The 24639-nt window shown below is 37.9% G+C and overlaps 1 protein-coding gene across 3 annotated transcripts in view; it reads right to left on the bottom strand.

The window, feature by feature from the left end:
- RPGR (retinitis pigmentosa GTPase regulator) overlaps nt 1-23604 on the bottom strand; it is a 39713-nt gene extending 16109 nt beyond the window's left edge. Inside the window, exons 1-7 of one of the 3 annotated variants that reach the window (XM_057411820.1) lie at nt 23447-23604; nt 20745-20870; nt 15041-15133; nt 12408-12470; nt 10707-10865; nt 9331-9480; nt 1444-1602 (exon numbers count right to left, since the gene is read on the bottom strand). In XM_057411820.1, the coding sequence (XP_057267803.1) occupies nt 1444-1602; nt 9331-9480; nt 10707-10865; nt 12408-12470; nt 15041-15133; nt 20745-20870; nt 23447-23561 (865 nt within the window). In that variant the 5' untranslated portion in view covers nt 23562-23604. The remainder of the gene's footprint in view (nt 1-1443; nt 1603-9330; nt 9481-10706; nt 10866-12407; nt 12471-15040; nt 15134-20744; nt 20871-23446) is intronic. The other 2 variants (XM_057411821.1, XM_057411822.1) reach the window with 2 other exon arrangements.
- Between the last annotated feature and the right edge of the window lie 1035 nt (nt 23605-24639).

Raw genomic sequence — 24639 nt, 5'->3', positions numbered from 1 at the left:
CACCTTTACTCTTTCCAGTGGCTTACAGTACAATACCACATAATATTACTTACAATCTCCCTCATTTGGATTTTCAGTTTATATTTTAGAAATACTGGTTACATTACCTTGAAGTCACACCACCAGATTGCCAAAAGATGACTATTTAGCATTTTCAAAATATAGATTTGAGGACTGGTATCTATACATTCTCCTTGTTTATATAGCTTTTGCATTTTGTAGGAGATTAATTACAGACATATCATACAGCCGTGGAATTCATTACAAGCCAAAGTCAAACTTCCCTTTCCTGCTTCTATACTACTGTAGTTCAGGACAGAATTTGTGGAAATAAATAGCTATCAATACTCCACATATCTCTTTGAAAAGTTATTTTTCCATTGACACACAACCATTTAATAGTACAATAATATACAACCTCTTCCAAGTATTATACATACTACACTGTGAACTAATATGCAACAGTTGTATTTAAATGTATATATACAAGTTATAAAAATCACCAATGTCTATATCTGTCCTAGTTTGCATGCATGCTAAAGATTCTGCTCAAAGTCATGGGTAAATTCTGTATCATGAGATAACTTAATCCATTTAGGAATCTAACTGATTGTGCATCTCCAACACTATTAACTATTTGACAAGTGACTTCCTAAATAGTCAGGGTCATTAAAATTTACTAGAGAATGTAAGCTTTCTTCTAAAATTTTCCTCTTCACACCGATACCACTTTCAAAACTCCTTAGAGGAAAGGAACATCAATCATCCTTGATGCACTAGGAGATGCTGGCTTGTTACAATTCCAGTAACTCAGACTCTGTAAAGTATCTCTTAAAATGCAATTTATTGGAGCTAAAAATATAAAGAAAAAGAAAATGTTATCAATAATCTTATATCCATTCAGATGCCCGGAATCCTGAGCTGTGTGCAACTGAACAGGCCTCCTGCCAGGCACAGATCCCATCCATGGAAGGTTACCCCATTTTGGTCATTTGAGCTCTTACAGGATTTTCTTACAAGCAAACTAACTCTACTCATCACTTATACTGTCAAATAAAAAGGACATTCACACGGGAACTTGCTGCTGAAATTTTAGATAAAGGCAAGGACACACAAGTAGTCGTTGCTGCTACCTACTTGGTACTGTACTGCTTGGTGGAGTAAGCTCCTCCTACAATTAGCTGGCTAAGTTTATCTAGCAGACAAAGGATATGCGCAACACAGGCATGAACATCAAACTACATGTGCAGCACAGTATAGGCCTGCACTTAGGTTAACTGTTACATGGATTTCTACCTCTTTGATGTACAGTGGTCTTCCAGTTAGGATCACTTAACATTTAAGATCACATCTTACATTTCAGTGGGATTTAAATTCTTTTAAGTGAATTGAGTTTACTGCTTAAGTTATAGTGCTGTAAAAAAAGACAGCTAAATTGCATACCTGTAAGCACCACAGTATGTTCTCCACCACAAGCAACCTTATTAACCTTTTCCACAATTCCCATTACAGGCTGTGGGACTCTATTGTTCTTCAGTTGTTCAGGCATTAATCCCAGTTTCCCATTCTCAGGTTCTCCAAAAGTATACAGCTCACCATCTCCTGTGAAAATACAAAACAGAGCAGGGTTTCCAGCATGGACTCAGAAGCAAGGATGCAAAAGACCGCTGCAGATACACATCAGTACGATAGAGAAGTGTATGAACATTAAGGGATAATTGAGCATTACTTGTATAATTTCCAAACAGCTGTGCAAAGCAGTCTGCTTTGATGGGACAAGGGGCTAAATTTTATCCCCATCCAAGATGAGAACCGCAATATCTACCTGCAAGCAATCTAGTCTGCTATGTAAGTCTGAATTACTATTCAGGACAGCATTGTATATATCCTTCTACCATACTTAAAACTGGAAAATGTACTTTTGTCCTGGGTTCAGCAGCAGCAGTCATTTTTCTCCTTCTTGGTAGCTGGTGCAGTGCTGTGTTTTTGACTTTCAGCCTGGGAACAGCGCTGATAACACTGATGTTTTTAGTTGCTGCTCAGTAATGTTTACTCTGACCAAGGACTTTCTGAATCTCATGCTCTGCCAGGGAGGAGGGGAAGCTGGGAGGAAGCAGAGACAGGACACCTGACCCAAACTAGCCAAAGAGGTATTCCATACCACAGCACGTCATGCCCACTATATAAACTGGGCACAGTTACCCAGAAGGGTTAGATCACTGCTCGGTCAGGCTGGGTAGCAGTTGGCAGGTGGTGAGTGGTTATATTCTCTTCCCTTGTTATTTCCCTTATCATTATTATTATTGGTGGAAGCAGTAGTGATTTGTGTTATACCTTAGTTACTGGACTGTTCTTATCTCAACCCATGGGAGTTACATTTCAGGAGTGGGGGGAGGAAGGCGGGGGGGGGTGAGCAAGCAGCTGTGTGGTTCTGTGTTGCCGGCTGGGCTTAAACCATGACAGTTCTTTTTGGCACCCAACGTGGGGCATGAAGGGTTGACATAATGATAGATCTGACTGGAGTGTGTCTAAGTGTATTTGTGATAAGCATTTATTGTTTTGGATTAATAGTCACTTGTCACAATGCTGATTTATTGGCTCTCAAAATGGTTGCTCTTGATCTCGGAGTTTCAGCATGTCATATCATTGCTATATTTACAATTTATGTACTTTATCTATATGTTACACATTTATCTAAATTTCTGATTTTCTGTCCTAAGGGTTCCCAGCTATTCTAATAGGTCAGAATGAGGGTTACATAAAAAACATTTCCTTATTCCCAGGAAAGCATCAAGTTAATAGCCAAGTGTTTTCCACTCCTGAAAAAGATTATCTGTGGGGTAGTGTCCGCATAGCAAATTGCGGCCCACAATTTGAAGTTGCAATTAATTACCAAAATAATCATCATACACTACTATGTAAGAAAAAATTTGGGGTTTAATCCCAGTTGGATATAAGAAAGCACAAGGACAAACAAAACTCTCACACGGAGCTAGTCCAAGATAAAGAAAGGTTTAAACTAGTGTAGGAGCTGCCTGCTAAAGCAAATCCTAAAAGATAGCTACCATTACATAATCAATGTAGTAACAAACCCCAGGCGTACACTCCATTATTATTTTTGGAAACATGCAGATTTGTACTTCAGTACAAACTGTACGTTTTCTTTCAGAAGGATACTTTAAGTGCTCACGTATTTACTTTTACAGCATTTAGAGGCACTACTACCACATGATGAACAAGTATCTGAGAGAATCAAAGACTGAGAACCTACCTTCAATGGCACAATATTTATTTGACAAGCTTATAAGACTTAAGACATTTATCTGCTGCCCCAGATAATTTTACATGGTTTCTGTATTTTCCAAGTTCACTTCTGCCTCTCACAATGGTACAGTCTTCAAGTACCATGCTCTTGCCCACCCAGGTTAGCAACTGAACTTATTTTTTCTACTGAGTACCCTAACTGCACAGAAAGGCTATTAGGAAACGACAGTAATACAGTCTTACTGAATGTCAAGCTTCCTGCAGGGTTTCACAGGGCTCAGGCTATTAAAAGTAGCCACTCACAATCTATTCACAGAACTACCTTCTCTTCAGCAACACAATGAAACAGGATAGCAGCAGTATCTCCCAACTATCATCATCAGAGATGTAACCTCATCCTGCTACCTCTTTATTCTTTTCTATCATTTTGACATTCTCTTTCCTGCACACAAAAACTATCCCAATAAGAACACTTCATTTACCTGCATGTATCTGTGCAGAAATACCATTTTTGTATTCTTCTACACTTCTAAGAGGTGCTTGCAGTCATTTCAACCCGTCTATATTTTTTAAGAAATGGCAAATCACCTCAGCTGCAGAAAATTTCATTTCATTTCTAACCTACAGACTGTGCTTAGGTTTCTCTGTTCAGTTTGATTTTCTGTTTCAGTTCTGATCTTTATTCTTATACCTACGTACAGAAATACTCTGAACAGGCTGATACTATGCAGTTATTTGCAGTAGCGGCAATTTTCTGTTCTAAAACTGTAACCCAATGAACAACAACAACAAAAAAATCAAGTCTATGTGAGGTTTACTGTAGCCAAAATAGTCTATTGACAAAAGGGTATTTTATTTGGGATTCTAAGTGAAGAGAAAGAAAAAAAATATAAAAACAAAACAAAAGAACCCAGTTTTTTTGTAAGGTAAATATTGGTTTAATACCTTGGATCTGCCACATATTTCTAGAAACAAGCTGATAACCCCCCCAAAGCACTTGGGAGTTAACTACTTGTGCAGTTCTCTTTGCAGTTCTCTTTGGAGAGACCAGCACTTCTTTTTAAATAATACTGCACTGCAAATATTCATCTAATCACAATCTAATTAATAGGATTAGAAATCCAAATGGCCAAGCTTCCATTGACTTCCCAAACTAATCAAGTTTATCACATTTTTTCAACTTAATAGAAGATAAATGTATTTATTAAAGCAATGTTTTAATACATTATGCATCTCTTTAAAGCAAACAGTAGTCTAAAACCTACAAAAAACTGGCTATCAAGCATAAGAAGAATCCAATCAAACCCAGGTAAATTTTGAGTACAGCATGTGTGCAGCACATCTATATTTTAAAGACTTGATGTACTGTGTGCAGTATATTGCATTTTAAGGATGTTCTGTTCACCATGGAACCTGGTTATTTCATTTTCTCCTCCATATGGGTCATATGGGTCTCATGTGATGAACTTTCCTAGTGTGGCACATTTTCTGTATCACTAAACTTTAGGACACAAGAGCACATCAACAAAATGGGCAAGAGAATGGGAAACTATCTTGCCCCTCAAAGGCAGATGTGCAGACTGCACATGATACAAGATATGAGACCTGACTAGTGGCAGATAAGGGCAGCATTCTATGATCCCTTGAATAAATGAAGAGATTAAAATAAATAAAAAAATAAAAAATAAAGTGTTGGTTCAAGACCAAATTGGTTGACACCATCTCAAACACTGAAATTCTGAGCATGAAAGTGTTTGTGAATGGATGATTTTTAAAAATGGCCCTTAAAAATAATGACAAAATACATTAAAAAAGGGAATTCAAAGCTCTTTATGAAAAGACATCTTCTCAGTGAGAATCTATCTTGACTTTGTCCTTGCTTACAGTAACAGTTCAGGCAGGGGAAGCACCAGAATAGGTCTAATATATTCAACTCCTTTCTGGCTCCATGAATCTAATTCTGCTGTAGACGTCAGGGTAGTGGTTAGGTACATTGGCTTCTCCTGCTCTCCATCTCCTCCAGTGGACAAATGAGCTATATAGCTTGCTAAGCTTAATGATTTCTGAAAAACTCTGGAGTGAGTGTGGCCAGACTAGCCAAGTACAGCTCTGCACATGGATTCAAAATCCTTGCTACATTCTTTCAGCTCTTTCTTTCTCTGTTGCACTGCACTAGCTACTAAGAAGGACAAAATGAACTGTTACAGCTGAATCCAGGAAGAAGACACACCTCTGACGTAGAGACCTAACGTCCCCCGCCTGCAAAAAGAAAGGAAAGTAAACAGATGCTGGGAAAAATCCTAAAGAGGGCTGAAAACAGTAAACTAAAAACTTCATTTCAGTGGAACTGAAATGCTAAGTGGAAGAAAAGAATTCAGTGGAAGAATGCTAAGTGAGAAGAAAAGGAGCTTTCACCTTTCGAACATGAAGTGAGTAACCCTACCAGCTTCCTATTTTGCATATGGAAATGACAAGCCATTGCCTTTGCTTGTGCCTAGTTTAATTTCAGAAGTGTTTTTTATTAAAAATAATTCAGGATATATTCTGATCTTCTACCACTGCTTTTGGCATCAGTGGGGTTCATATGTACATGGTAGAATACAGGTGACTGATTACTGTCTGCAAAGAAGGCATTCTAAAAAGCAGAAGTAAAAAAAGTAACAAGTCATCCTTTTGGAACTACCAGATAAGAGACACTGCACTTGGCTTTATAGTAGTTAAACATGCCTACTAAAAAAGCTTTTTTAAGAAAAAAAAAAAAAAAGCTGGAATCCATACTTTAACACTTTTTTTTCTCAATAGTTTCTTATTAATGAACACGCTGCCCTAGAGAGGGCACTCTGTGACCACACTATGTATTCTAGGACCCTCATTAGCTACCTTTCAGTTTTAACCCAGAAATGTCTGTAATCATAACAGTTTGCTTAGCCAGTATACAGCTTCTGTCAAACACAAATATATTAAGAAAGGGAACCATATGGTGCCACGATAATCAGCCCAGCCTGACAACATGTATCAAGTCCTACATCCTGCCACTATGTTTTATTCTTAAAGATAGTGAGAGTTGAGCTTGCTTATCTCAGAGAAGAGAAAACCCCAGGGAGACCTTAGGGCAGCCTTGCAGTACCTAAAGGGGGCCTCCAAGAAAGCTGAAGAGGGACTTTTTACGAGGACAAAGGGGAATGGCTTTAAACTGAAAAAGGGTAGATTTAGATTAGGAAGAAATTCTCTACTATGAGGGTGGTGAAGCACTGGCACAGATTACCCAGAGAAGCTGTGGCCACCCCATCCCTGGCAGTGTTCATGGACAAGGTTGGATGGGGCTTTGAGCAACCTGGTCTAGTGGAAGGTGTTCCTCCCTGTGGCAGTGAGGCTGGAACTAGATGAATTTTAAGGTCCTCTCCAAACCAAACCATACAGAAATACAGAATCACTTTATTTTCCAGATATTTCCTCCAAAATTTCTACTAAAAATAATGCTAATCACTCTATAGTATTTTACTGTAACTAGTATTTGCTATATCTTACATCTTGCTATATCTAGCAAAACAAAACCATACCATAATAATACATGGAAAACTACTAGTGACAGGCAAACTTTAAACATACTTCAAGGAATAATTCAGTAACTTATGGCAATTCAGAGGAAAAAACCCTATCCACGTAATATGAATATTCTGATAACTTCATAGTTATCTAGTTTGCTATGTTCTACCACCACAACAAGCAGAGACAGAATACTAAGGATGTGAAGCATTATTCTGAGCCAGTCTAGCAAGTCCTACAGGCAAGTGTTTTCCGTAAGTGAAAAAGGAATCCTAATAATTCTAAGAGAATCACCTTTTTTAAATCAAAATCTTCTAACAGCATAGTGCCTTGACTTCCTCCCTAACTAGGCTGTAAGAACAGTAAGGTAACTACATTTGTTCTTAAACACACTGCAGAACTTCAAAATTCATAATTTAATGGTTAACTTCACAGCTAAAATAATGTTTAACTACAGTACATGTATATTAAATGCACAAGATTTGTTTTTAAACACTGTCTGGATATACATAGCCACTAGTGCAACAGAATCATAGAATCATAGAATCGTTAGGGTTGGAAAGGACCTTAAGATCATCGAGTTCCAATCCCCCTGCCATGGGCAGGGACACCTTATGCTAAATCATATCACCCAAGGCCTCATCCAACCTGGCCTTGAACACTGCCAGGGAACGGAAGATCAATTCAGTAAAAGTACCTGGATGTCCAGCACTAAATTTCTATGGCAGTTCTATGTAGTATGTTTCTATGGTAGTTTCTATGGTATCAGTCAAATAAAACTGTCAGCAAGGGCCCAAAGGAAAATAATAAATAAAAAAAATATCCTTTCCCCCCAAAAGAGGCCATCTGTGTGTCAGTAGTGTCAGCAAGATAGACTGAAGCCAATTTTGTGCAGGATTTGCAGATACTAAAGCTGAAAATTAAGGTTTTCCATCCCACACCTAGGACTGTTTAAACAGTAACAGTTCAACAAGTCACCATTTTCACAGGTGATAACCATTTCATCTTCCTATTAATATCTTAAAGAGGCTCCACTTTTCTTTCACAGCTGCTACTCTAATCCTTTTTTCTCATCCCTTTCCATTAAAGGTTTCTACTTCCTTAAAGATTTGGCGCACACCATTCTCTCCTAGCTCTTAGTCATTTGTCCTCAACCTTTCTTCTAAGGACAGCTTTTGTCACATCCTACTGCAGTCCCATCAGAGCTTTGGCTTTTGGATCCAGAGCAGAATTACACACCTTCTTACTATAACACTGAAGTAACGATATCCCCCCCACTTTTGCCGCATGTTTATTTCAAGTTCAGGAAGTTGTAGATTTCATAATAGCTCCTGATCAAACAAAGGCACCTCATTCATTTACTATAATAAAACATCTGCAATAAAAGTTGCACAAAACTAGCATAACAATATTTGTCCACCATAGGAAGTTCATGTAACAGCATGTTCTCAAAGAGCTATATAGCTATCATGCGGAAAAATAACATCTCTCAAGTAACCTGAGAAAAGTACCTGATGGAACAGTTCCTGGGTAACCATTAAAAGCTTTACAATCAAAACTACTGATCCTTTAAAATCTTTAATTACTCTGAGGGGACTAAATGGTAAAGCTCAATAATATAAATCTATAGAATTCATGGATGCTTATATGTAATACCACCAATAGTGGCTAATAAATTCACCCATACATTATTAAAAAATTGGTGGCATCATCACTTTGGAAACCAAGAGAGATGGGAAGAGAGAGGCGGAAAGCAAATAAGAGATGTGTTGGTTTGGACATATCAGTTTACTGTCACATATGCCTCTCCTCAGATTGTATGCTGCCTGTTTAACTGACTTAAAAACTTAAATTTTAAGACATAAATCAAGCTTTGACAATAATCTTGCACTGCTAGCAAATAAGATCATTTTTTGCTCAAAGCACAGTAAGTGTATTCAATATTTACATTTCTAGAGAAAATGAAAATGATTATTTGATCATGACAGAAGAAAGAATAACCTCAAAAAAAGACCGACTATTGAAACCACAGCATTAAACCATATTTGTCATAACTTTCATGAAAATAAATTGTGGTAAGATGGCTATTCTTTTTCATATACTTTCACACAATGATGTGCAAATGCAGAAAATTAACTGCATTTTCTTTCTCACAGTATTGTTAATTCAAAAATAATTATAGAATCAGAAAATCGGGTTCGAAAGAACCTTAGTATCATCTAATTCCAACCACCATAATAATAAACAAATATAGAATAAAAAATAATAAATAAATACATAATATATTACATACAAGTTCCTAAATAAATCAATGAGGACCACATTTTAGAGAACCTGTCTGGTAAAAACTCCCAATGTGATACAAAACTATATAAATGACTTTCTGCCACATTGCAGTGTTCAACAACTATGGCGCATATAGTTTCAAAAGTACAGAATGCCTAATTAGCTACCTTTACAAAGACAACAATTTAAGAACCACTGACTTCTCTCCACTAACCACTATTCCCATTCTCTTACCTGTTATCAAGGCAGAGTGATAATATCCACAGGATACAGAAGAAACAGGTTTTCCAACATCCACTTGACATGGGATGCTGACACAGGCTTCATCAGCCAAGCCAATCTGACCTTCTGAATTGTCACCCCACACAAAAAGCTGCCCATCCTCTAAAATGAAGAGTTAACAGATTTTAAATCAAAATTAGTAAAAAGTTAATATACCTATTTAAGAGCATTTCATAAACGTGGTATTAGCATGATCATACTAAATGTTATGTCCTAAGGGACATAAATGGTGTTTAGCGCAATGCAACAAAACAGTCTGAAGTAAGAGGGTATCCCTTAAGCCTTTCAAAATTGACACAGAACACAGAGTCATCATGGATGTTAGATCACAAACAGGAAAAGTACTATGCAAAAACATCCTTTCAAAAAGAGGAAGATTGAATGTATAAAACAACTAAGTTGCCAGGGGTCAGTATGAAAATACTATGGTGGATTTAAGAGATTATCTTATTTCTAGTAGCAAGTCACCACTTTCTCATTGTTCCAGGTTTATTAAGATCAGCTTTTGACACAAAGACTTACGGCAGCAGTTATTATTGGTGGGAAATTGTGAATTAAAAAATGTACCATCTACAGTGCTACTGAGATGCTGTTGGGAACTAAAATCATTCAAAGTTGACTTACAAATCTCTGGAGAATGTTAGCAATTGTCACAAAACTAACAAACAAGCAGGCTAGTGTGTCTCTCATACATTCTTATGCTGTCACATTCTGAAATAACAGCCTCAGTAACTCATCCTAAATATGTGCAGAAGAGCTGCTTTATACTAAAACTTGAGAAATTATATTGTAAGGTAACAAAGGACTACACATCCGATGGTTAAAAGTATTCTGTGCAGACTTCAACTTCACAATTGTATAATTTTGCCACCAGTGAAATAGGTCACAGGTTAAGCCTCTTGGAATTAGTAAAGACACAGCTGTGTAGCCTGTACCGGTAGATCAAAATAGTTGCTTTAAGAACTGGAATTAGAGACGCTTAGCTTTCATAAGATTCATGTTTGTAGCTGGCTTCCCTGGAAATTAACTAAAGATTTTTGTCATTTTGAGCACTAAAGTAGCACGGGTTGAGCTTCCATTGCAGGCCGCTGCTCATGGAAAAGGTGTACTTTCACAAAAACTGTAGGAAGTTAATGGGACTGCCATCCCTTACCTGACTGTGTTGAAATAAGCCATTTGCTATCAAAAAATGACTATTGTTAATAGGGAAAGAAGTCAAGGAGGCATAGAAAATACAACCACATATGCAGAAAGAATGCTGAATGAATATTATCCTGGAACACCAGGCCGGACACACATAAATAGATGTTATTAGTGGTTGCTCTTACCAGTTACTGCTGCTGAGGTGTATGATCCAGCTGCTAGCTGTTTGATCTTGTGCTGGTTGGTAAAAAATCTAATTAAATGAAATGTGGTCCTTTCTTCTGTGTCACCTAATCCCAACTGACCTTCACTGTTACCTCCAGCAGCATACACATTTCCTTTTTCTGCATACAGAAAAGCACATGTAATACACAGAATGAAGACATTCCCATCAGTGGTAAAAAGACAGAGAAACTGGAGTAACTCATTTAAAAAAATATTACAGAATAGTTGGGGTCTAGTGCCCTGAAACATTCCCAAGCTGACATTAGCAATTTCTGTTCTAGCTAGCAAAGAGGCTTTCCTGAACATGCTTGGATCAGAACTTTCTAACAGCCATATACATGCATCTCTCTCCATTCTGGAGACTGATCTAAAAAGTAAATATAATCTGAAGCTCTGCAAGAGCTCTGAAAAAATGCTTACTAGGCCTGGCAGCCAGAAGCTCCATCCCCAAATAATGCATATTTTAAGACACAGCAGGAGGAAAATTGTGAGTGATGTCACAGGCAAGATAACTGAAGTCATACCAGTACATAAATTAAACAGATGCATAACTTGATACCTTTAAGTACTGTGAATGAAGAATATTATTGCTTAGGTTTTTATTAGCAATATATTACTCATTTTAATATTGAAATTGTTTTTAATTAACTAGGTCTTCCTTTTGTTTTAGAATCTTAAAATTTAAGTTAAAGGTGATGATTAATATCTTTAACTTAACATTACTTTAAGATTTATACTTTTAGTATGTTTCACATCTAAAGTGCTCATCTATGATGAAAAAGATAAGGCCCATCAATAACCCAAATCCAAACACAAATGTGATAAGCAACTGACATACATTGTATAAATGGTCCTTGCTATATAAATGGCCACAAATTATCTAGCCAGCATGTACACTAAAAGTGACTAATATTTACCCTCTGCAGTCTTGCACACTCAACTGTTATTAAAATGTTCTGTTTTATTATAATAATCTTATTTACAGTGCTCAAGGTCTCCACATATACAAACCTCCCAATAATCAAACAATCCTCTTCGTAACATTATTGCAAGCTAAATGATCACAACCACAAAGCTGGCTATTCCATTACATAAATTTTAGAAGCATGACAAGAATTTGCATCCGTTCTCTGCATACTCTCTAAAAAATTACCTTTTAGTTTAAATTTAGTCTATTTATTTGTAGATTAATAAATCAACATGTCATTGAAATAGCAAACTACCTTATCTAATCAAAATGCAACAAGATATGAAGAGTTGAAAACATTCAGTTCTACTATATTTACTTAAGTATATCACACTAATAAAAATAAATTACTTGTCAAAGATAAATTTGAGTACAGACCCATAAAAAGTGTTAATATACTTTTACAAGGCTTAAATTAAATATTGGTAATTGCTAACCACACCTCAAATGCCAGCAAGGCATTTTTTTCACCTGTCTATTGCTAGCAAACTCCTATACAATATCATTTTATAATCTCAGACTAAATCAAACATTCAAAGAACTGGATACCAAAACACCAAGTTTTAACAGTCCCATTTTAATTTCTTTTTCTTCCCCAACAATCGTGGAGTTCCTAATATAATTTTGCATGAAAGCAAAGGAAAAAATCTATCTTAAATCTACCTTTAATATGTATATAATATAGGTTACATACCTGTGTAAACTAAAGTGTGGTTTCTTCCACAAACGGCAAGTTTTGTTTTTTCTGGTTTTAATGCTATGAATTAAAGTCAAAAAGGGAGAGAGAAGTTATAAACAAGATGACAGTTGGTTCAACACAGAATTTCTACGCTCTAGAAGGAGGTCTGATTTTTTTCATATTTTTACCAACAGAATGATTACAAGATTCATTGCCCATCTGAATGTAGCACATGACTTACTACATCAGGCTTCCCCAAGACAAGAAAACAGATACAGACTTTAAAAACTTCTAGCAGACACTCAGGTTAAACTTCGTGATGGCTACTTCATCCCAGGGACACATTCCCCAGAATTTACCATTTGTGGGATACGCCTCAAAGAACTCATCAAGTTGCAGGACAAAATGCATCATCAAAGCTGTCTTCAGTTTCCATTAACAGTACTATACTTAACTTCCTCTTACACTTTTCCCACTACCTGAAATCTTTAAAATCATACCATTCTTTTGTCTTACCATCCCTTTGTTATGGACAGCTACCTTTTTTTGCTAGATTTATGCTCTGCACTGCCCTCCTATTGATCACTAAACTCAATTGCTAAAGACAGTCCTATCTGGGTTAGTGCCTAAAATTTTTGGATGTACCATACTGTCTCAATTTCAGCTCAGTGACCACCCACCCACCGCATGTGCTTCTTTGGAGTCTGGTCAGTGTGAAAGACTGGGAATGTATGTGAGAAGAATCAAAAACTATTTTGGTAAAAAAGAAAGAATACAAAGGTGCCTTTTCTCCTACGGCAAGTGTACTCCAGGAGCCCCTCAGAAACAGAAGAGAAAAATCTCACCAACTTTTCCATTCTCTCCCCAGTTACTGATTGTTGCCAACAGTTTATCTTCTCTCAGCTATGTTCATGTGCCCTATACAATGCTTTTAAAACAGCATTACTTTCACATAATATATCTGTTTTTCCAATATATGAGTTCATGACAAAGCCAACAACCATCAGCCCTTTCCCATCCCTTTTTCAGCCCTCCTAAACAACTTTCATCATCTCCACAACATTAGATCATTAGATTATAAGTCTCTTCTAGCAAATAAATCTATCTACTTAAGCATGAACTGTCTCTGGTTTATCACACAGACCAAACAAAAATTGCCCAAATGCAGGTTTCTGTCTATCCCATCCTATACCTACCACTACCTATACCTACCACTACCACCAGGCTGGAGCCATAGCACTTCCATCTTAATTTTCTGCTTTCTATCCCAAAACTCTGCCTCCAACTTCAGAGATGATCCCAATCTGCTCTTGAGAAGCTTGTGCTCCCTAACCTTCTTCCCACTTAGGCTAATCAACTGTATTTGATGAGCCATGCTATATTTATAATGTTGCTTGTAGTTTTTCATAACAAATTTCATTAATATCTAGTCAAGTCCCAAAAGATACTTTCTCCAAAACATGCAGGCACAACCATTTGGCCCCAGGCAGAAACTGAAATGTGTCCTTGCAACCGCATTCCCAAAGCCAAAGGTGATGACTGAAAGCTGGCAAGAAAAGCTTCAGGTCTTTTTCCTGCTGCCTACTGCCACAAGAAGAAAAATACCCCCCCTTATGGCTTTTTTCAATGGATGCCAGTTCTGGTTTGAATTGCTGTCATCTTCTCTTTGTCTTTTATTCTCCATTGCCATTTGACAGTAAAAACAAAAGTTGACACCCAATCCATTTAAGCCAAAGTAAGAACCAATCTCTCACATGGCTGACAGAAGATGTGAACCTGAGAGTAACTGCATTCTACATCTGAAGTAAAATAGAGAGAGAAGCAGATAAAGGACAGTAGAATAAACTAAATCAGGAAGAAAAGAGTTTGAAGAAGAAGGGTAATTTGTTTTCAACAATGAGATGACAGATCAATCTGCTGTCAGAAAAGATGATGATAAACAGCAGTGAAAGAACTGTGTTAATAGGATAGATATGATTTGACATAAGTAAGGGGATAGAGAAAAAGTACTGACTTAGTTTTGTTTGATAAGATAAAACTAGCTAGGAAATATGAATAAGATAACAGTACAATGAGAACATATTTTACACCACATGAAAGAATATGGGCACTTATTTTACTGCTTCATACAAATATATTAACTTTTATGCCCACTTGGGTGCTTCTTATACTTACTAAAAATGCAGCAATACTTCCAGAAAGTTCCTTATAGATTTTTTTTTTCATTTATAATGGTAATAAGACAAAAGTGATACCAAGGTTATACAACGCTGTTGGAACTCTCATTTCTAACATATAGACAACAGTGAAGAGATCAGTGTTGATTAATGTCGCAGTCACAATACAGATGTGGTTTGTTAGAAAAGACAGGTATTACATAAAATCAGAGCCCTCAAAAAATAAATGGATTCTATCTATCTGAAGTAATCTTCAGATGAAAAAGGTCCCACAATCTGGAACTAATGGAAAATCAGTCTGGGATCCCTTAAAGCTCCCTTTATGAGCTTGTGCAGTAATACGCTACATGTGATGAATAAAGAAGGCAGAATCAGTTATTTTGGAACTGCGTCTTACAAAGTACCTTTTCACAAGGGTCTTCTTTCAAAAAGGCAAAAAGAAAATAAAAAAATTTGAAAAATTAAACAAACCTTTAACACATGTTGGTTTGCTGACAGTGCTCTTTGATCCTAGTCCTAACTGTCCCCAGTTGTTACTACCAAACATGTATAGTTTACCATTCCCTGAAAAAAAAGAAAAAAAGCGCAGTCAGAATCCATACTAATATCTGAATACCTCACTCAAGACCAGATGGGCATCCACACACTATGCTATATATTACTTCTTTTTTAAATTAAGGTTAAAGATTACTATTCAGTAGTTAATGTCCTTGTGATTTTTCAGCATGAAAGCAGTAATTGCATTGTTTAAGCAAGAAATCCTCAGCCAGAAAAAGGGACAAAAAGCAGAACAAACATTCTCTTCTTCAATTGCAATACAGATAAAGTGCTCTTCAGAAAATAAAATGCTGTACGTTCGGTCACACCCTGCAGATCAGAAACCACAGTATCTATAGGCCTACTTATAAAATAACAGCACATTTAACTTAGCACCCACATCTTCTTTCCCAAAGGCAGGAATGAATAATAAAGCTACATTATTAATACAAACAGAAATTTGTAATATTCAGCTTATTTTGCTGACTGTGGGCTATTTCTTTTACTATTAAATGACTTCCCTCAAAATGATTTACAAATTTGCACCTCGACAGAACACAGTTTCTGATAAATTTTCAACTGTGCTCACAAATTGTATTAATTTGTTACTCTGCATATAAAGAAGGAATACATAAAACCACCATGCAGTCAGGGAATTTTGAAAACCTAAATGCAAACATTAGATTACAAATCTTCAGCAGGATCAATGCTAGAAGCCTATTTCAATCAACTGTCATAATTCCAAACAACCAGTGGTTAACAGGATGGTATATGAATAGATGAAACTTCTATCATCAGGCATGCAAATTAGATAGCCAAAACTGACTACTGACAATACCTTAAAATTATTTTCATTTCATTTTTTAAACTATTATCTTTTGTAAAGCTGAAGTTCACACCCAAAGATAAAACCCTTGCTCCAACAGAAATCTATGCAAAATGAAACTGATTTGTCAAAAGACAAACAAACAAACAAAACCCAACAAATGAAATCCGCGATACTTTTAACAGTGCTAAAAGGAGTTTGTTTTCTTTTGATGAAGGTCTGCAGAGCTTTGTGAGCTAGACTCCATTACAAGGCTGACACACAAATAAACTTTGTCAACCTAGCAATAATTACCACATGATCACAAGACATAACAGCAACTCCACATAACAATGTCAAAATACTATGGCTGTTAGTGCTTCAGTAGTGTAGGCTCCCAGTGAAAATTCCCAGCAAATGTGAGTTATGGAAACTTTGAAATATGATATTGAAATGTTTAAAATATAACAAAAATATTTCTTCTGTTTAAAAAAAAATCCTTTTATTTTCTTAATTATATCCATACAGTTAAAAAAAAAAACAACCAAACAAACCGACAAAACCAAAAAACCCAATAAAAACACAGACCACCACCAACTGACAGTCACTTATATCTAAAGTCCCAACAAAATTTTTAGATTTGACAATTTTTGGAACATGGCACTATATGTCAATATTATGTTTTTCCAAGAAGGTTGGAAGGGAAGAAAGTATGAGGTCAAGTCTACGCTCACAGGGTTGTACTATTTCGATAATGCAATCACATCAAAACACATGCAGAGCTGTTTGTCATTGACAGCAAAACACACCATAACAGAAAGAATTTTTATTAGCAAATGGCATTCTATACTAGTGTATGGTTCCTTGTATCCTTGGTTTATACCGTTTAACTGCCTTTATAGGACAGTAGTACTCCTGTAGGAATATGGTGCCAAGCTGCTGTAACTCAAGCATATTCTATTTTATCCATTCAAAATTCTAACAAGTCATGCCTTCCATCCTATAACCTGCTGTTTTTTCCACCAGTTTTTAAATTCCCAGGCAGTGCATGCTGAGGATTTCAGCTGGTATTTCCCAGCTACTGAATGAATGCCTTTAGTAGTGCTTCATAAACCAGGGGAGCATGACAGATGGGGTTTCCATGTATCACAGTAGGGTATGATAATAGCAGGCAGCCAAGTACTCCTACTACCCATGTTTAAAGGTACATTCTACAGATTCCCCCACCCTGCTTTCTAAATTATATTAGAGTTGAAGTGAAATAAAAGGGGAGACAATATACAGACTTTGAGCACTTAGTACAAGATTCTATTGAAAAGCTGTATCTAAAGAAAATGTAAGAGGTAATATTTTGGACAGAGTATCAAATGCCAGGAACCATAATTTATTTATTTATGCTATTTTCGCAATAAAATATGTTAACATTTCATTTGAAATTCATATGCAATTCAAATACAACTCATGAAAACAAGACTGACATCAGATTTGTTAGGCAAGTTGTGATATTCTCAAAAGCTTTATTGAGCAATAAAAAGTCACACCTAGGACGTCTAGAATCACACAAACAAAAACACTGAAGCATGTTGCTCGCTCCTACACATATCAAAGATGAACACAAAAGTGTACTAATCTTTCTCATTCTCCCCTCACAGTTGATGTAAAAGATGCTCTGACGGCTGGTTGGTAAGCAGAAAGAATAGAAGGAATCTGCTGTCCAAAGACCTGGAAAGATTTCAATGTCTCTTTGGTGTAAATTACTGAATATTTAATGCCTTACAAAATGTGAAATTATAAGCATACTATCTTGTTGTGGTTACATATGCACCTCTTTTCATTCCTACTTTAAAACTTTATACTTGTTTCTTTCCTTCTACCCTCTTGCGCTGGGGCTTCAATTCTCTCCAGAGCTCTGAGCCCAGAAAATGTCTTCTGTCGTTGCCATTTTCCCCCTTTTGAGTAGGATTAGTCTCTCTCATCAAATGTGGGTAAGCTGCCTAGGATATTCTAATCAAGAAAAGAAAATTAACAGAAAGGTACTGGGAGTAGATTCTTAAAAATATGTGCAACATCACTTATTTCACACCAACTCTCAATAGAATGAATTGCTTTCCAAAGCTTTGAGTTATAGAAGATGCAGGAAGTGGACTGTCAGTATTCTTGGGCCAAAAAAACATACAAATGGGGGAAGAAACATTATTACAAATTCCAGGTGATGTTGGAAGATATACTGCTCATGACTATGTTAAAGAAATAAAGAAGGCAACTGCTTAAAAAAAAATCCTGCTTGAACATTTTAATGATGATTGTGCTAATGGTAGAGAGCAGATAAATAAGCAAACACAAATTTCAATCCTAAACACCAAAATTGGAGAAGGAAATGGTTTTCCAACTAACTCAGCAAGCCAACTCCAAGTCAGCAAGTAACTCAATGGTCTTCTCTATTCCAACATACAGCCACAGTATGTAAATAGAATTTTGAACTCTTAAGTCTTGACCTAGAAAGCTATAGTGTTTTATATTTACTCTACACTTTTATTTCTAAAAGTCATATGGGAATACTGGTGCTGGGTAAAATGAAAGAAGTATCTAAAAATCTATGAATATTTTGTTTAAATGCTAAATATTAGTTCCTATATATTACCTTTATTTGAATTCAGTCAAGATTCAGTGCTAGATGTATCTGTTTCTCCTGCCCCAAACCAGCTCTAATAACATTTTGTATCCGTTTGAGTGATTGTTTTACTTACAATCATTGAGACATTAGTGCAAATCTGGTATTTTTCTATTAGATTTGAAACTACCTTGTATTTCCATGGTTCTCTGCATATGTAGATCCCACTATCTCTGGGAAAAAAAAAAAAAAATGAAGGGGGGAATTTTGTGACCTGCAAACAAAGACTGAAAATACAATGAAGCATGCATTAACACACACCTGCTTCAGATAATTTTTCTTCTTCAGTAATGCTTGTCTTTTACCTCTTCCATGTCAGGTTCAGGTGGATTTCAAGAAGCTCCTGGTTTCCCACAAGGTCTGTACCCTTCTCAGTAAACTCATTACTGGCATGCACTTCTGAAGCTTTTATTCCAGGCAACTGCATTCCAATGTCATTCACCAAGGACTGTAATTCCACTGTATCATCCAACTCCATCTAACAGCAGAAATGCGAGGTGCACACGGTCATGCACAGGTGTGAAGAACAAATGAGGGATAAAGATTTTCTATTTTCCTTCTTCACTTTTTTGTATGACTTCTGCAGTTTCTCCACCTTCATTCATCGTTGATCAGTATTTTACCCTCAACTTTGCCTCTACGTTGCAATGTCCCAGAAAATCTTTCAGTACCAAGGAAATTTTGTACTTGTGCTTCTACAGTTCCTTCTCCTCAAAAGCTTTCAGAAAATAAAGATCTGATTATCTAGAAGTTTCCCTGGTGACATGTGCACACTACCTCAGCAAAGGCCAGCTAGAGATATTTTGGAAACATGCTGCATATATTAAAATAACAGGGACAAAGGAAGACAGAGAAATGGTGCTGAATGCAAACCTATGCAAGTTGACTTCTTAAAAAGCTTTATGTAAGTGGCCACAATTACAATGACATGGGAATCAGGGGCTTGTGGCTGATCAGGGTAACAGTGCTGGCACAGGCACATGCTGGGGAAACTCAAGAGGCAGTTTAGATTGTCTAGTCTAAACTGAGAATTATAGCAGCGTTATTTCAAACTGGGTGTGGGCATATGAAAGGATAAAAGGATAAAAAAAAAATCAAAAGGAATATTTCACAGTGCTCCAGGTTACATTATGATTAATTTTATGCAACAGGCAGTTTACTAGAACTGGTTCAAACCAAGAAAAATGTAGTTTTGTTCAAAATAAACTATTCATGGATAATTCATCTTCTATGAAGTTAGGCTTGAAAAATTAATTGTATCATTTCACCTCAAGATGTTCTGCAGTTACTGAAATCTGTACTCTTTTTTAATCATACCTGAAAGAGTTCATTCTAAAAATCCAGCATCTTCAACTTTGCTTGGGAACTTAGCAAGAAACCCTTAAGAAATTATTTAATAAGCAGTGACCAGTTGGACATTGATGAGGAATAAATAGATTTCTTTAAAATAGTCCTGAAAATATGCATACACATTTCATAAGAAATCTTATCTGTTAGCAGTTGATTGTCAGTACAATCGACACACATTTCATCAACAAAAGAGTATTTTCATCCACATAAAATAAACTTTAACATTTCAAAGAAATAAAAATAAACATTAATACTGCTCCCTGTGTTGCATCTGAGCTTCTCTGAATGCTTTTGCAGTTTATTTCTGATTTTAGTAGGATTTTCTTAAGTTGCTTTTTTTTTTAAGTTGCTCTTTCAAGGGTTATTTTCAGTTGACAGTTAATAATATTCATTTCAGAAATACAACAATATCTATTGTTTCAGGCAGATTCCTAGTGAACTTGTTGACTGTGTTCAACACTGCTTACTACCACAACACAAACCCTTATATTTATGATTGCCTACTAAACACTATCAGATTCACAAGAAATATTCAAACTGAACAAATTCATGCTTCCTTTAAATGCTGTGAGATACACTCAGTTACTACAGCTTCCCTCATGACAGGTCTTGGGCATGTCTTCTGAAAACCTTCAGTGATCTCAATCTAACTTCAAAAGCATTCGACAGTTCCCACAGAGAAGTCATCTCTCCTCTCAACAATCTCATTTGATGTATTACTTCATGATTCAAAGAAGAATCATAACTTTCCCAGCTGTACAAATATATAACCTATATAACCTTTCATCATACACTCCATTTTCAATACTGACCTGTAACAATAGCGGTATGTTCATCTCCACATGATATAAGTACAGGCTTGTCATTTTTGAACCAGAACTTGCTGGGAATATCTTCTGCAAATTTGCTTTTTCCAAATGTGAAAACAGCACCTGATTCTAAACCACAAAAAGATAATGTCAGTTTTAGTGAAAACAAATTTTGCCTCATACATTTTGAAATGGTAATTTCCTATTAATTCAATTAATTTTAGTTTCCTATCTTTTTATTTTTACAAAATGTACTTTTGTCCTGGGTTCAGCAGCAGCAGTCATTTTTCTCCTTCTTGGTAGCTGGTGCAGTGCTGTGTTTTTGACTTTCAGCCTGGGAACAGCGCTGATAACACTGATGTTTTTAGTTGCTGCTCAGTAATGTTTGGTCTGACCAAGGACTTTGTGAGTCTCCTGCTCTGCCAGGGAGGAGGGGAAGCCAGGAGGAAGCAGAAACAGGACACTTGACCCAAATTAGCCAAAGAGGTATTCCATACCACAGCATGTCATGCCCAGTATATAAACTGGGGGCAGTTACCCAGAAGCACAGCTTGGGTGTGGCTGGGTATCGGTCAGCGGGTGGTGAGCAGTTGTATTCTCTTCCCTTGTTATTTCCCTTATCATTATTATTATTGGTGGCAGCAGTACTGGGTTTGTGTTATACCTTAGTTACTGGACTGCTCCTATCTCAACCCGTGGGAGTTACATTCTTTCGATTTTCCTCCCCATCCCTCCGGGATCAGGGGGGAAGGAAGAAAGTGAGGGAAGTGAGCCTGCAGCTGCGTGGTTCCGAGTTACTGTCAGGACTTAAACCATGAGACAAAAAAAAAAAAATCCTGCTGAAGTGTTTTATTCTATTCCATTTTATCAAGACTACTTCATTTTACTTCATTTTCAGGCTCACCTTTTACTCCTTCTGATACTTCTTAGTCTTCATAAATTTCCTAATAGAATAGATAGTGTTGCTGGTATATTGCGTTCAATAATTTAACATCCACTCATGCACTTTATCACTACCCTCTAAGAAAAACTACAGGTTTGTAAAAGAAAGAAAAACGAAAGAGGAAAGAGGATAACTGCCCTCAGAAAGTAAAATAAAACTCTCATCCTGAAAGCTGGTCAAGGCAAAGAGGTCTCACATTTATACTTGAATTCACACAGGTTTTTCAAATTGGAGGGGAAAGAGAGGGAGAGAGACAGACAGACACACACACACACTGTAAAGACGTGACAGGCTCCAAACTGACCACTCTTCATCATCCACCTGAAGAGACACATTTGCTCTAAAAACGGCCCCCTAAAATCAAAACTCTCTGCCTTCAAAACATGGGTTGGCATAACTGCCTTTGATCATAAGACCATGATCTAAAACATCCAAACAAAACCACCCCAAAATACAGCTCTTTTGCCCTCTTTTGCCCTTCTAATCTGCCCAGTTTTCTCAGCGTCAGCGATGTTGTTTCAAAACACAGAATGTTAAATATTCATTCACCTTTTGGTCAATCATGTGGCTCAACACAGAAAATACTAATTCTAGACGATAATGAATGAATTTATAAGTTAAATAACTTTCCCAAAACCAGGCAGAAAATGAGGCAAAGCCCAATTAGACCTCCTACTTTAAAATGTCAAACCTTGTGCTTCAAGCATAGAATAGTTTTTAGGAAAATAAAACAAAAAACCCAAACCTTTTCCTTGTATACTTTTTGTTAACGTGAAGTTATGTTAACACAAATATGCACAGTAACACTAGACTGCTTATATGAAATCACATAGTAACATTGAAACATCTTTGCATATTTACTTTCAATACAAATCTCATCAATAGTGTGCGTCCCAGCTCCAAGAAAGCCCTCTCTTAAGAGAGAGAAACTGTGATTTTGATGCTTACTTTGAAATGATTCTTTAATGCAAAAGCTCCCCGTATTTGCAAGTAAGATGTTCTTTTATGCATCAGGTTCAGCAGACGTATAAAATTGTGTTTAGTACTCTCTAAATGTACTAGATTTCAGAGCACTCACGCCAAAGCAGAGCTCTCTGGTCAATTTATTTTTCTTTCAGCAGAACTAGCATGAAAATATTTATGTACTATTAGTTTAGTGTATACAAAGAGCAGACAACTCACAAACATACTTCATCTCTCATTCATTTCATAACTGAAGCTTAAGCAGTCAGTTGGGAAATTAAATCCTACCAATTCATAAATCCCACAGAACGGGGCTTTGAGCAACCTGGTCTAGGGTGAGGTGCCCCTGCCCGGGGCAGTGGGGCTGGAACTGGATGACCTTAAGGTCCTTTCCAACCCAGCCCATTCTGCGGCTCTATGGTAAATGAGGGTTTTGCAGTCTCGGCACCGAGCAAACATTTAACAATTACTGGTTGTCCAGCCACGGACCATAACTTACTAACTGGAAAAGCCCCGTTTGCTTCACACCGCACCGCTACACCCTGCCGCTGACGCCAGCAAGGCTGCCTTCCAGTCTCTCACGACAGAGTACGGAACACTCTGGACCGGCGCTCGCAGAACGGAGGGAGAGGGGAGCGGCTGCGAAGGACAGAGCACCGCGACCAGGGGCCGGGGCCGCACGCCGGGGTAGAGAAGCGGCCGCTCATGGCGCCCATCGCCGCAGCGGTGGAGTAAGCAGGAGGGGACCGCCACACCCCTGCCCGCAGCTCCGTCCCTGTGAGGCCCCGGCAGCACTCACCGGGCACCGGCAGCTCGTCCTCCTCAACGAGCTCGGCCATAGCAGCAGGCGGCAGGCGCCCCATGCACGGCGGCTGCCGGAAGTAAACAGACGCCGTGCCACAGGCAACGGCCATAGAGAGCTGCCATGGGGAGGCAGCCCGGCCGGGGTTGTCGTGATTGCCCCCTAGCGGCCAGCGATGGGGCTGTCGCCGGGAGCCTGATGCTCCCAACATCTTACGTTCCACAGGGGCGGCTCTAGCTTGCCCCTGTTCCCTGCACGTACGGAATCGGCCGCAGCACGCCAGGCGGGGCTCACGGCGGCTGACGGGGGAGGAATTACCTGGAGTCGTACCTCCAGCTTTCCTTCCCGAGCACCTTCCCTGCGTACCTGAGCATCGTTCCCGTGTCCCTCCTCTGTAGCCTGTCCCTACCTCTGACTCTCGAACACCCTTCTCGCACTGGAGCTCTGCCAAGCCATTCCTCTGCTTTCTCTGCTGGGTGTGGAGGGGCTGCCCTGCCTCAGCCGGGTGAACAGAACGTAGATTGGAAACTTCATTTTGTCACCACAGGGAGCCTTCTGTCCTAAAAGACAAGTTCCCTCTGTTTGATGGTATCTCACCGGGATGTCAGTCTTCTGATCGGGTGCACAAGAAGACATTCAATCATCCACCCATCCAGGGGCGCTTTGGTAATGGCAGTTCTGCAGACCCCACCGACACAGGTCCAGGGGCTTTGTAGCCTTTTAACTCCCTGGTCTAGTGGGAGGTGTCCTTGCCCCGTGGCAGGGGGTTGGAACTGAGTGAGCTTTAAGGCTCCTTTCAACCTAAACCATTCTATGAGTCTATATTTAATGTGCAGTCCCAAACTGCCAACTGAGGTTTTCTGTTGTGTGTCGTTCCCCCCCCCCCCCGAAATCTCCATGGTTAGTTATGGATTTAATTTCTTGCTATTTCTGTGCGTTTCAGATATGCTGACAGAAGAAGGTCTTGCTTTCAAGATGATGTACTGCAACAGAGGCTGCAGCTGGCACCCTGGACAACTGATTTAAGCCTTGTTTATGTAGAGTTTAATCAATACAGTTATTGGTGCACAAGATGAGGTGTCCTTTAGTCTCTTTGAACCCCAATACCCCTCTGAAGCTTTCTTACCTGTTTTTCCTAAGTCTGGAGTGAGAAGATATCCAGCAAAAGCTGTTCAAAGTAAAACTCAACA

Source organism: Pezoporus wallicus, unplaced genomic scaffold, assembly GCF_028554395.1.
Source record: "Pezoporus wallicus isolate ANWC-B61680 ecotype Strahan unplaced genomic scaffold, APGP_CSIRO_Pwel_v1 contig_1438, whole genome shotgun sequence".
Taxonomy (NCBI): Eukaryota; Metazoa; Chordata; class Aves; order Psittaciformes; family Psittacidae; genus Pezoporus; species Pezoporus wallicus.
The sequence above is the reverse complement of the archived record's forward strand: the minus strand, read 5'-3'. Positions and strand labels throughout refer to the sequence as shown.